Source organism: Euprymna scolopes, chromosome 2 (genome assembly GCF_053919585.1).
Source record: "Euprymna scolopes isolate OS-2025 chromosome 2, ASM5391958v1, whole genome shotgun sequence".
Classification (NCBI taxonomy): Eukaryota; Metazoa; Mollusca; class Cephalopoda; order Sepiida; family Sepiolidae; genus Euprymna; species Euprymna scolopes.
In genome coordinates, this window is record NC_136483.1 from 104,106,804 (window position 1) to 104,121,786 (window position 14,983).

General features: G+C 31.8%; 1 protein-coding gene across 1 annotated transcript in view; it reads right to left on the reverse strand.

Moving 5' to 3' along the window:
- LOC145293737 (spliceosome associated factor 3, U4/U6 recycling protein-like) overlaps positions 1-14,983 on the reverse strand; it is an 87,766-nt gene that overhangs the window by 15,348 nt on the left and 57,435 nt on the right. Inside the window, exons 14-18 of the mRNA XM_080140196.1 lie at positions 14,675-14,751; positions 8,176-8,319; positions 6,656-6,788; positions 5,209-5,330; positions 1,474-1,557 (exon numbers count right to left, since the gene is read on the reverse strand). Coding sequence (XP_079996322.1) covers positions 1,474-1,557; positions 5,209-5,330; positions 6,656-6,788; positions 8,176-8,319; positions 14,675-14,751 — 560 coding nt within the window. The remainder of the gene's footprint in view (positions 1-1,473; positions 1,558-5,208; positions 5,331-6,655; positions 6,789-8,175; positions 8,320-14,674; positions 14,752-14,983) is intronic.

A 14,983-nucleotide genomic window follows, 5' to 3' on the forward strand; every position in this document is an offset into this window, starting at 1 on the left:
ATATTCGCAGGATAAGCATTCTTAACATGTTTTTACAATTCTATAAGTCTCAAACTTTTAGTTCTTTGTGCAGTGCAATAAGTTTCACTTTTTTTTCCTCATGTTTATTTCTAAATACAAATCACTAAATTTTGAGCTTTTCAGCAACTGTGGTAACATTTAAGTTACTATTTTCAAACTATAAATAAATGGATCTTTAAAAAACTTTAACAGATAAACCAGTGCAAAAGAATTCAAATTGAAACATATGGAGAAAAAAAAATATATTAATTGTATATGAAAGAGTAGAAAGTGGACATTGTAACTCTTGCTCCCATTATTTTATTCTTTAATCCTCATATTCCATGAGCGATGTTTCTGGCAAAGGGAGAAGAATTGTTATTTTCAGGGTCGGAATCTATCCATGGAACACTTAGCTTTTGACTGTAAAGTTTTGTTTTTTTTCATCGCATTTTACATCAAGTGATTTCATGTCGTATCTGGAGCAATATAGATTATATGTTGTAGTAGTAGTAAGTTAGCAATTACGCTACATAGAATATTCTGCGTTTCATCTTCATGAAGGCTTATTTGAAAGTAAAATTTCACCCTATAAAACTAATGCTATGAGAAATGTAAATAAAACAGATTTTGTAAAATTGCTTAGTTTTTTTTTTTTTCCTTCAATTCTGTATACATGTGTGCAATGTCTACACTGAGAATACTCAGGATGATAATAATAATAGGATAAATTTCAAACCTATATAAATTCCAAAACAATGATTTTATAAAAATATTTTCAAATTCATGTAAAGAGTACAACTAACCAAATAAAATAAAACTGCTTTTTTTTTGGACACTTAAAAGAGAAAGATTAAGAAATAAATATCAAAACAAAACAGAATTATGCATGATTAATAAAGTCAAGTAATAATTTTCTAATCCATAATCCAGTAGAACCCTAGGATACGTTTTTTTCAGGTTACGATGTGGAATACAATTTTTTTTTTACAGCCTTGGTTACAGTATTTGCCTTACCTTACAGTATTATTTATTATGTTATTTGATTATATACATGTGTTTTTATATACTGTACTGTATTTTGTTACTAATTTTTAATGCTGCATCCCAGGGTTCTACTGTAAGTTAAAATAAACAATTTTTTCTTTTGTTCCAGTCCCTATATGCATAAGAATTAAAGTAAATTAAATACAGTCCACATTAACCACCCTTATACTTAACAGTGGGATATCAAAATTAATAGTAATTGGTTAATTAGTTTTGGACTCAACACAAACAGGAGCAGACAAACAAATTTGAGATAGACATTTTTATATAAGAATGAAAAATTTTTTTTCAATGAAGAGAATTTATTTTTTTTATTTGAAATAGGTATGACTAAATTTGTATAATAAAACTTTGTGACGATTTAGCAAGTTCAATTTGAAGGAACATGATATGATCTATTAAAATTCTCTTATTGCAAATACTTACAAAAGACTTGAATTCCACATAAGCATATCCTTTCGATTTACCCTTAAAATTCTGGACGAGTCGGATCTGAGAGATTTCACCACACTAAAAAAAAAAAAAAAAAAAAAAAAAAAAATTTACATTTTAATTAATGAAGAAAAATAATTTAAGTATATTTGGAATAGATTTTTCCTTACAATGAAAATAAACAATTATATCAAAGTATCAGGTTGACAAGAAAGTTCTTGCGGTTTTCAACTTTCAAATTCAGATGAACATATCTCTGCCCGAACAAAAATTAATTGATTGAAATCACCACCATCAGAATCAACGCAGTTTTTCCACCACAAACCAAGTGTATTCATGCCAGTAACGTAAAACTATTGCGTTCTGGTTGTAATGTAGTTGCTGAAGGCGTTTTTGATATTGTTTAGGTTTGTGAAGCATTTTTCATGCGGAAAGCTTTTGAGACACTTGAAAAGGTGGTAGTTAGTAGGTAAGAGGTCTGGAGAGCATGGCAGATGAGGAAGAGTTTCTTAGCCCAATTAGTTCAACTTACGCAGGATCAGTTTAGCAACATGCGGTGGGGCATTGTTGTGGAGGAAAATGAGGCATTTTCTGTTGATTAATGCTGGGTGTTATTATCAAAATTTCTGATGCATTTAATCCATTTGTTTACAGTATTTATCTGCCATGGTGGTTTCACCTGCATTAAAAAAAACTAATGGATGAGATTGATCATAGACCACCAAACAGTCAGCATGACCTTTCGATGCAACTCTGGCTTCGGGAAGTGTCATGAAGCTTCATCGACGTCTAACCACTGAACTTAGCGTCACCGTTTGTTATAAAGTACCCCTTTTTCATCGCAATTCTCAACCTGGTCAACATCTGATGGCTGACGAATATGCTCATCACCTTCAAGACTCTTGTCACCACCATGAAATTTCTTAAACCATCATTGTGCTGTGCGTTCAGTAGTGGTTCCTGAGCCAAACATTTCGTTAATATCGCGAGCTGTTTCAGCAGCTTTTCGGCCTAACTTGAATTGAAATAAGAAAATTGTGCGAATTTGCTTTTTTTTTTCCATCTTGTATTCAACGTTCTGAAAAAGACATAAGTGTTTTAAAACGATTGTAATTTAAATGATTAGAGTGAAAAATGCTCTTTAAAATGATACATATAGTAAAACGTATTATAATGAAAACTTATTTGAAAATACATAATCTAAAATCAAAATTAAAAATTCTGCAAGAAATTTCTCGTCAACCTAATATAACAGATAACAATGTTGGACAAATTATATTAATATTAATTTGGTTAAAAAGATGAAAAGCTAATGAATATTTTTATACCATAACATTTTTGCTACAACCTCAGTCTCAAAATAATGAAAATTAGCGTTATCCAGAAGAAAAAAAAATTGTCGAAGTCAGAGATTATATATATATATATATATATATATCTCAGGTGTCTAAAAAAGTCTTTGCCGATTTTTGTTGACTTAAATAAAACCCCTCTTTTTCATTACTAACAAGCATAGTTACACAGAAACCAACTTGTATTGACAAGTAAATTTTTGAATGGTCTCAGTTTTTATCATTTTTCGTGACTAATGTTATTCTATTTCTTATTTCAGACCTTAAATATGACTGATAAAAAATTGATAATTCGTGCTTGTTTATTGTAGGAGTTTAAACTTGGCACAAGTGCTTCATCTGCTTCTTGCAAGCTATGTACAGCGTTTGGTGAAGGTGCAGTAAGTGAAAGAACTGCACGAAACTGGTTGCAAAAGTTTTGTTCTGGCAATGAAACCCTTGAAGATGAGCCTCGAGCTGGACGACCAATATCTTTAAACAATGACAATTTAAAGATAGCTATAGAGTCAGATTCATGTCTAACCTGTCACGAACTAGCTTCGAGGTTTCATGTAACTTACATGAAACCATAAGACTTCATTTGCATCAGCTGGAAAAGAGATGAAAGATAAGCAGATGGGTAGCATATGAATTAACGCCAGCAAACAAACTGCAAAGGCTTACCATATGTTCTTCTCATCTTAGTAGACAAAAAAGAACCCATTTTTGACCGAATTATGACAGGTGTTGAAAAGTGGGTAATGTATACTCTGGGTTTGCAAAGATGACACCAATAAAGCCAGACCCAGGAAAGTCGGTCAGGGCAACGATCTTAGATAGAGGTGCGCTGGCAATGATGTCAAAGAAGTTCAAAATGGGGGACACAGAATTCCCGGGGATATGGTGTCAGCGGGATCGACAGACATTTCAGACAATAAACAAGAGGAAGGATGTTCTGGTGTTATTTGTCCTAATAAAATGAGACCACCAGAGAAAAAGTGACCACGGGAGGAAAGCAGACACATTAAATCTCTGCCATTTTGTACACCCATCACCACCACCCTGTGACCCCTCCTTGCTGTCAGTATTGTCACTGGAGAATAAACATTGTTTCTAATCATTCAACTTATTTGTTATTAAAACTACAAGAGACTTGTTTTGTTGATGTCTGATTATGGAGGCATAACTGTACGGATTCAAACAACCCATCACTAGCAATCTGACTAGTCTTATGGATGACAACACTGCATCACCAATCTAACAAAATTTCTCAACAACCTCAATAGATTTGCAATTAAAATACTTTCTCCACATTCAAGTCCTCTTCCACACAATGTGTTTTTTTTTTTTTTCATTCTGTTTTTGCTGGGATTGAGGTATCCATACTGGAGGCATTTCATTCTTTCCCCACTGAAAGAACTGTAACAGCACGGTCGGAAAATTGGATTGTGGTCAATGTCCCCAAAGAGAGGGCACTTGGACCTGCAAAAATTTTGTTCTCCTAGAACTGCACAGAACTAGCATCACACCGCAATCAACAGGAACAAGATCATTATAGGAATAGTCTCATCTGTCGATTGGGGGGGGGGACAGAGTAACCTGCTATTTCAGACATTCCAACTGAGATATTTTTTTAAGATTCTAACCATCTCTTTAAGTGCAGTTGTTTGCATTTCTCTCGCAATTGATTCGCCGGGTAGTTTTTAAAATTAGGTTTCATTAGTTCAGTTGTTCCTTACTAGAATGATGAAGATGTTTCTAAGATTCCAGTATCCTTTCATGTCGTATAAAAGACCTTGATATTCCGTTATCTTCTCCCTCTCAACTCTGTTTAAGCTAGCATCAGTAGGGGCATGACTTCAACTAGGGTTGCTACTTTTCCCCTCTGGTCTCATATTACAATATCAAATTTAACGGTTCAGTTTTCTAGGCACATAGTTGATTATATTTGGTTATTACAGTTTATCTCCAATATCCTTATAGAAGTCTGCGACATATTTTCATTATATGGACACCCAGCGCGAATGGAAACACCACGATATTATACTATCTTTAGACAGAACAGATACTACCCTTGGATCCTAGCCAGAAGATTAAGATATATTTTAGTCTCCCGTACAGGTCAAAAGCAACATTTTATTCATTTATTTTTTATCCTATTTATTAAAAAGGGGGATAGTAGGTGATAATGTAGTACAAACATTAAATTAGCGTATCCATACACTAATTTAATGTTTGTAGTATGTTATCACCTAATATCTCCCTTTTTAATAAATAGGATCTCCCGATCAAATCATTTTATAATCTGAAAACCATAACTCACATACGTTAAAAGGTACAATATTAATATATAAATTCCTCTGGCAGAAACAAGAAAAGTAAAGGAAACTTTACAAACCTTTGCAAAAATGGACTCAAGTTGATCTTCTTCTAACTCATAACTGAGATTGCTCACAAACACTGTGTATTCATTTATTTTGTCTGGTTTAACTTTTGGGGGCATGCCAGGAGGAGGGCCATCTAAAAAATCAAGAAAACATATTTAAAGTAAGGATTGATAATTTTATTATTGGGGTTATATTCAAAGTTTTAGTTGATGTAACCTTCAAGTGCATTGTAAACTTGGGAGCCCTTGAAAAATAAGTAAATAAAACTTAAAAATCAAAGTTAGCAAGTAAAAAACATAGCTTTTTCTAGTTCCCAGACGAAACTATTTCAAGTAGTGAAGGATAATGAAAAAGCAAATAATAATCTCTCATAAATTTTGAAAAAAAATTCTTCAAAATGCACCAGTAGGCATTATTTTCTTTGTGTCATCAGAAATAATAATTTAAATTAATGAATTGATTTTATATGAATATCTGTGAAACCCAGTTTGAATAATTAAAAACAAATATATGGTTAGCATTTTTTTAATGTAGGTAGATCATTTTTTATTTAGTCGTTTTAAAAGTATCTCACAAGCTGAAAAGGAGTGGTCAGCCCTGAGTGTATCCTATTTTCTTCTGCTTAATGTGAATAATCTGTCAAAATAAAATGAGTCAACAAAAGTCGAAGCCCAAAAAGCATTAAACAATCCCATAATACAATTTTTAAAAATTTACTTAATATAGATATTTCACTGGAGAGTAAATTGAATCTATTTTATACTTCAGATGTTTTAAAGCTAATTGTTTTAAAAAATATTTATTTTAACTAGTTGAAAATTATCATGGATTAATTTGATTTTAATTAGATTAAAAAAAAATTTGCACAGATCAATTTCGTTTTTTTTTTTTTTTTTTTTTCTTAATGGGGATGGATGCTCATCTTTCTCGACAATTGCTGAACCCATCACTTGTGTATTGTGGACATTTTTGTTTGGCAATCACAGAGGACACAAGAAAAAAAAAAAAAAATTTGTAGGATTTATTACTTGGATTTCAGTTTCCGAGAATTTTACCATATTCCCTTTTTTTTTTTTTTTTTTTTGGGATTTATTTTGGATATCATGCAGCATTCTATTAAAACAGTGTAAATAATTAACTTTTCTAACATGTATAGTTATCTTGTTGGATTTTCAAAATCAGCTACAATCAGCATTTAAGCCGACAAATAAAAATTTACTCTAGGCTGACTAATTTTCATTTGTCATTGTCTACCATGTTATTGTCACTATAATAATGTACAAGTTTGACTACATCCCATTTTTTTTCTTTTCCTTACTTTGAAATATAAAGCGAAATAAAATTCTCAAAATACATTTTTTTTTAAAATGATATAGCTGGTTAGTTTTTCATTAAGACGAGTACAAAAAAAATAAATAATTCATTAGAAATTACAAAAAAAATAAATAAATAAAGTACCAATGCGGGCTTTCTTTGCTGATGTTGGTCCATCAGCTTCATGATGCCTTCCAGAGGAATCTCCGACCAATGCTGGAACGACAGGGATTCGGAAACCATCTTTGTCTCGCACATTTATTTGTTTATCATCCATCTTTCAAAAAAGCAAAGATAAAAGAAAATAGTTATCTCTATGAGAAAATAAAATTGGATTCAATTAACATCTCTCAGATTAAGTAATTAAAAATACTTATGTCTATTAGGTATAGTTAAGTAGTGAGATTTAAAAAATTGGACTTAATCGCATTTAAGCTGACATATCAAACTTAAATAATGTATGCAGTTATAAATAATTGATTTTAAAAATTATTTAGTTCTGATCAAAAAATCTGATAATGAAACATTTTTAACTAGTGAAAAAAATAAATAAATAAATAAAATTCGACAAGGACAATAATTCATATTTTTGTTGAACATGATAAAATTTATTTCCCATATACTAAAATTTGATTTATCTGCACAAGTTAAAGTGTGTGATCAAATAAAAATTAAAAACTACAATGTATGCCAGGCCATGCTGGGTAGATACAAAACTAGTAACTAATATTATCCGAAATGCGATAGCCACTGGAAAAAAAAAAAAAAAAAAAAAAAAAAAAAAAAAAGCCGAAATCAAGAGGAGTTTCCAAATGTGTGCATATGGAGAAAAAATTTTGGTGCTTGTGCATCATAATTGGATATAAAAAAAAAATAAAAAAATGCTTAAGTAATAAACACTGTTACATAATTACAGGTTACGTTGAAATCAGTAAAAATGACAAAAATCGAGAAGATCTGCTAGAAGTAGTTTTTTTGCTTTCACAAAGAAAAAAAATCGTTATATATTCTCAATCAGCCATTTCCTAATTTGAAATAGCAATAGTTCAATGAAAACAAGGGAGGTAAATCAGTGTCATACAAAATTGAATAGGATAAAACGACAAAACTATAAAATTATCTTTTCTTGTCATTTTTCTACTTGATCATTTTTCCTAATTTCAACGTTTGGCACTTGTGGAGACAAAATTTATTTACATAATAGTGTTTTTACTTAAGATGCATTTTTTGATATTCAATTATAATGCACAAGTACCAAAATTTTTCCTACACCAACTCCAATCAGTTTTATAAAGGTAAAATTAAGAGAAAGGCACAGAATGTGTATGTGATGGGAAAGAAACAGGAAGTCATTCTTTATTGAATAAAAATCATCTAACGCCCCATACCCGCTTTCATCAATTGCTTGTTAATTTTGCCATGAATGCAAAGATTTAATTTTCAGAGATTAAAAAAGAAAAGAAAAAGCCTTTTCTTATTTATAAGAAAATATTAAAAAAAAAAATAAGATTTCCATAAAAAAAAGAAAGCTGAGAAGAACCATCAATGAGAGACTAGATCAATTTAAATGGAAATAGCCTTTCTCAAAATAGCAAGCGGAGAACTTGCATCCTGTATTACGTAGATAACAGTAAATCATAAAAGATAAGGAAAAGAAATGCTACCTTTCTTTTGATGGCTACGGATGTTTCTTTCTGTATTGGTAAATTGTCACTGGTCATGTGCGATCGAGAATAAGTTTTTTTGGAGTTCTTTTCTAACTGTGATTGGCGCCGTTGTTCTTTCTGCATCTGGGCTTTTTCTTCAGCCTACAAGAATAAATAGACAAAAACGTTTTCATAAACTAATTTTTTTTAAATTAAAAATGTAACTAAAAAGTAAAAGATGCATAAGTCACATAGAGGTGAGAAATACACACAAAGAAATAGTAACATAATATTAATACTAGCAGCACTAATGGAAATTCCATAGACTTAGAAATATATTTAATCAACAAATGTTTTGATGAAGTTGCTATTTTTCTAGATAGCATAAAAAATTAGTTTATTGGACAGAAAAACAATAACACACAGCAAATATGAGTTTAACATTTCTATGAAGATAGTGTCCATTGTATTTTTAAATATAGAACTTACCCAAATGAGATAAATTAATAAGTGCTAATAGAAAGTAATATTGTGCTACATAGTTCAATATAAATAAAATAACATTGTAAGAGACCATCTTTAATTTACTCTTTCAGTCCAGCACCTCTTGGCATACAATGTTCATTATTTTTTCTTTTTTTTTTTTTTTTTTTTTTTTTTAATGTTCCCTTTTTTACATAACATTTTGCTGACTTGTTTCTTTGAAGAACTGATGCATGTCAAAATTACTTAAAGTTCCTTTCTCACACCATTATAGCAATGGTCATAAATTATAATAATTGAAAACGAGGCTACATTAAAAGTATATCACTCATATTTTCGTCCGGGGTTGCCAACTTAGCTTTTTTGAAGCCACATTAAGCAAATTTAGCTTTTTTTTTTTTAAAGGCAGTTTAGCTTCCAAAAATTAATTTGGCCTTTTTCAAAGCATAGCATAACTACTCAGGAAGGAAGGAACAAGCAGAATATTATTTAGATAAAGATTACATTTTTCTTTTATCATAACAATATTTACAAATAACCTGTTAAGAGATAAACCACTAAATATCATAGCACCTTTCAAGGCACTCAAATTCCTTGGGCAGACATTCTTAGGAAATGAATGGCATTTCTGTGATTTTAAAGGAGGGGGGGGGATAATCAGCATTGGTCAAGTAAAATTAAGCATATTTTTCAAAAGACAATTTAGGACGCTTAAATAATCAATTGAACAATGAAACCATTTTAAGTGAAAAAGATTTTGTCTCCACAAGTGCCAAATGTAGTCCCAGAAATTGCCGAAGCAGTTTATGAAAAAAATAAATACACTTAAAGAATAAAATTAAAAATAAATTAGTGATTAAAATTAATATTTTAATTAATCAAAAAAAAGTACATAAAATGAATTTCTAGGACTAACTTCATTCGGCAATCATAGAGGCAACTGTGTAATGCTTTGGCAATTTCCAAGACTAACTTTATTTGGCATTTGTAGAGACAAGGTCTTTTTTACTTAGATAATCAATCAAACACTGAAACAGTTTTTAAATGTTCTAAATTGTCTCTCGAAAAAAATTATTTTTGCCTAATCAATATTAGTTATCTCCCTAGATTAACAACAACATTGACATAAGTGTGATATGAATTTGAATAAATGCATGCATGTTGCCAAGTCTGCTGCAAATAAGGTAAAATTTATTGGACTAGAAAACTTTTCACCCATGCCAGTATCCTATGTTTCTAGATAGACACAATTTGTTGTGCATGGGGTATTGTTGGTGCACCAGGCACTAGCCCAAGCACTGTTGAACAAGGTGTGGGTGGGTGGGTGTGTGTGTGTGTGTGTGTGTGTGTGTGTGTGTGTGTGTGTGTGTGTGTGTATATATATATATATATATATATATATATGCCCCCCCCCCGCTTATGAGATGTCACACTGTCTAAGCTCCAGCCTCCATTACATCACTGTAGCGTTGCATCCCTAAATACTAACTTTTTTTTTTTTTTTTTTTTTTTTTTTCTCTAACAGCTTTTTCCTTGCACCATTTGACTTTGGAATTCCCTTTCTGTTCTTTGCCCGTCTCACCATACCAATGTACAAATTTAAATGCAATGTAAACAAACATTTAGCTGCCCAACTCCTGACACAGATTGCCCCTGCCACCTTAAATCTGACCTCTAATCACAATAATCCCTTATACATCAGTAGCAATAAGCCTTGGTGGGGGTGAGTTGGTTATTTTTGTTTTACGACATATCAACCCTTTTCAGATTATTTAATGCCGAATCCAATGATTTTGAAGAAAAAATTTTTTAATAGAATATATTTGTTTTTTTTTTTCAAGTCAGTTTCTATTCAACCCATAGTTGGGACCCTAACAGGTACTACCACTCCGAGTCAGAGTGGACCTGGGAGCAATGACAAAGAGTGGCTCCACACTTCCAAAAGCCTGCAAGCTGAGGCCTCACCATCGGACATAGTTTAAGGTCATATCCAGGACCTGGTGGGGGAGTGACAGATAAATACATTCAATCTGAATTAATTTCTTTTAAACTAGCATTGACGAAGCAAAACGAGGCATATTTTTCAAAAAACAATTAAGCACGTTAAAATAATTGAAAAATGAAACAATTTTAAGTGGAAAGGAAAATGCAGAAAACGAGTTTTCAAATTCTCAAGTTTGGACCTAAATCATTGGATAAAGTTTAATGTCATTCAAAAGAGATTATGTTAAGTATTAACATAAAACCATGACAGCAAGCATTTGTGCCTTAAAGAAAAAAAAATCCATGAACAAAGTTTCTTTCCTAGAACTGAATCTGTGGAGCACAATACTGTGGGGTTGCTTCCCAGCTGACTATAACACGGTCGTTTTCAAGTCTAATGTAAATTAGTCCTTAAATAATTACACTCTACTCAAGTTCCGTTACCAATCAGTGTTATCTCACTATCCACCTCAAACTCATAAACCATATCCTTGAATAACCTTTGGACATTGATAAACAGTAACCCCTTCTCCCTTAGAAAAAAAAAAAAAAACGAAAGCTGTGTACCTATATAACCATCAGTGAAATATACTTGGGTTAACATCTGATTTACATACTGGCATGTGTTGGACAGCTTTTAAAAATTAACTTTCAAACCAACTCATCTGACTAGATTATGGATTAATTTGAAAATGAATTTAATTGAATCAAAAATGAAAACATTAAACATTTTTAATTGTACAAAATATGACTTATTGAATTTAGGGACAGATATCATGAAACTAGTTATTTCTTCTGCTATTCGTCTCTTCTACAGAATGTGGCTAACATCTCGCAAGTACTTCACGTTAGCCATCTTCTCAATTAGAGAATCCAGCCGTAATGTTACATAAGCATAGGGTGTCATGAAGACGAATCATTTAGTTCTTAATTTATTTTAATCAACATTAAAATCAATATCTTGTTGCATATGGCGTAGTTATGGCGTGCATTATTTTCCTCCAAGAAAAGAGACCAATTCCATTAACTGTAAACAAAAGTCAGCCGTGTTTATTTTAAATTATCATGCAATTACTTAGAGAACTTGTTCTTAGAAGAATGAAAGATTTATTCTCAGATGTTCATCTCATAACTGAAAGTAGAGAGAAAGAGAGACCAAGGTCTTAAGAGCATAACTTAATTATTAATGTTCTGTTAAATCATTTTAAAATAAATAAAGTTTGATCATTTCTTCCAAACAATAGTTACGCCCACTACTCTTTCTGTCAATCATATTGGACATCAATTTCATCTGACGATGTATGAAAGTGAAACCTAACCAGTTAGGATTGAGGACATGCGTTGCATGGACAAATGATATGAGGAGGATACAATGGATGTGTGATCTTAAAGACAGGCTTAATTCTGACAAATCTGACCAGTATGGAAACAGAAATGCAAAACGGGAGACTTTATTGATATGGTCACATTAAATGAATGGACGAGAGCTTTTTGGTTAGAAGATGTATAACAGTTGAGATAGAGTAACTTAGCAGGAGTTAGCTAAGGAAAGCATAAAAGTGATAAATGATGGATGTTAGAGAAAAATGGACACAGAATTGAACAAGTTAGTTTGGAAAACAATTTCTAAAAGCTATCGAACACATGCCAGTATGTAAAACTGAACCAACGATACTTTTGGCATGGGGTACTTTCTCACTTCATCTCTTGTCGAGACTATTCCCTGTGATTAAGTTCCGTATCATAAGCACTAATATAAACACTAGCTAACTCGACCACTTGAATATTTAAGACCAAGATCTAATAGAGTGAAATTTATCCATTTACCAAGTATTAGTTGGAGATGTTCTGCAGTGCGATCCTAGAGAGAGAAAGAATATTTACGAAACTAATCAAATTATTCATCTTTATGTTATTCATCTAATCATGTGAACCTGTTCAAAGATATCAATTGGTTTATGATGAGGAAAAGAAAATAGGATGAGAAAAAAGACAAATAACAAATGTAAATAATTAGAATGATAAGTTTCAGTTGCACGTTATTCATCACAATACAATTGATTTCATCTGGTCATTTGCTGTGAAAATTATGATCAGATCAGATAGAGAGTATTAAGTGTACAGCTTTTTTGATGACAAGCAAGTTTATTAGCCCACATTAACACATCTAAAATAAGTTTCTAGACTTTTTTTTCGTATGGGCACTTTTATTGATAGTACAAACATGAAACTCTAGTCTCCTTCAAAGTAATCTCCTCCGGCTGCAATACACTTGTACCATTCCAACAACTTCTGGAAGGCACCATGGAAGTCCTTTTGTGTGAGCATATCAATGACCCTTGTCACAGCCTCTTTCATCTCCTTAATTGTCTCAAAACAACAGCCTCTAAGGTTTTCCTTGAGCTTAGGGAATAACCAAATGTCACAGGGAGCAAGGTCTGAACTATAAGGAGGATAAGGAAATGTTTTGATGCCCATCTTGGTCAAATAGTCTGCGATTTTCTCTGAGCACCTTTGGGACAAACTGTGCAAATCTTCTGCATCTTCAGTTCCTTGCAAATAATTGTATCTACAGTTCCCACATTGACATCAATCTGTGCACTTATTGTCTCTATAGATACATGATGGTCCTTATCCATGAAATTATTTATTTGATCAATCAACTCTGGTGTTCTGACTTCCTTACTCTTCCCACACCTCATCCCTCACCGCCTTCTTTGAATCTCTTATGCCACTCAAAAACATGCTCGATTCATGCAAAGTGGTTCAGAAGCAGTCTGTGGCATTTTTTCCAAGTTAAAAACAGAATTTTAAGTGTTCTCACATCCAGATTGCATTTTTGAAATTCACGAGCTGTGACAATCGTGCTTTGATAAGGTATATTCCAATTACTGCTTTAGCTGTTCATTTGAATCTGAAATCATAAAAATTGGTCAGTCATCTCATAAGATGTATAGCAATAACATACTGAATTTTCAAGAGTCTACAACAATTTTAAATGCCTGCACAAAAAAATCTAGGAAATAATTTAAGGCACCTCGTATGTTTAATCCTTTTATTTTGAAAAAAAATTATTTTCTCTACGAGATTTCTCTCCCTTCATAAATGACGTCACTTCCCCTTGTATCCTAGGCTTCCGTTAGCACAATTCTTAATTCCCAGTCACTGTGGAACTTTTAATCGCTCGTCTACAACATTTTCCATCCCATTCGAACCATTAATATGTATTAGCTAACTTACCCATTTACTTCTTGTTCAATATTTATTTGGAATAATCAGTTTGGGGATAAGCTATCTTGTAGTATGAAAGGGAGAAAAAGTCCACAAATGATTGGATAGTAGAAACATGATTTCAGAAATTTCACGATGGTAATGAGGTTCTTGAAGATGCAGGTGGAAGATAGGCATTCAATTCTGACAAGAAAATTTTACATCAATTGGCTTATGATAAGGAAAAGAGAATGGGATAATAACACCGACAAAAAGGTAAAAAAAAAAAAAAAAAAAAAAAAATTTTGAATTCAATGGATTATTATCGATTAGATGCTAATCTACCAGATTGTCACCCCCTTCTCCCCTGCAAATGCAAAAAATTTTGGATTTAAAGATTTTAGGGGGTGCTCAGGAACCAATCAACATTTGAAAGCCAAGGTGATATTTTAAAAAAATAGCAAAATTCAATAAATTTGGCCTTAAAAAAGGCCAATCTGACAACCCTGAAAAGCCAAATTTAATGAATTTGACCTTTTTTTTTTTTTTTTTTTTTTTTTTTTTTTTTTTTTAATAGTTTGTCCTTCATATTCCAACTGATTCCATTATGAGGGATTGAGTTATTAGAGTGCTGTATTAGAAACTAAGCACTCCCTAAGAATCTTCAAATATTGAATTTTTTGCATTCTTGGGAGATTAATTTGATAGATTAGTGCCCAATTGATAATGCGCTGAAAAAGATGAAAAAAGATGAAGAGAAAAAATATATAAAAAGGGAGAGGGTTGAATTGTACAAGTCCACCAAAAATTAAAATATCCTCAAAATGAAAAAGATTTTTACCAAAGCTTTTCTTTGTTGCAACCTCTGCAACTGAGCTGTGCATTTGTTCAAAGCCACTTCGTAATCTTCCAATGTACCTTCACAAGAACAAAAAATAAAAATAAAAAAGTAAGCGACATAAACAAAATAAGGATTCATAAAAATACAGGCACAACAGATTTTCTGACACCTTTGGTTTCAGAGTTTTCTCAGATAAACCATTTTGCCAGACAATCCCAATTTCACCTTTATAATAATTCATCAACACACCCACACCTATAATAAATATAAATCTACTAATCCACTTGAATTTGCCCCTGAAGTCATAAG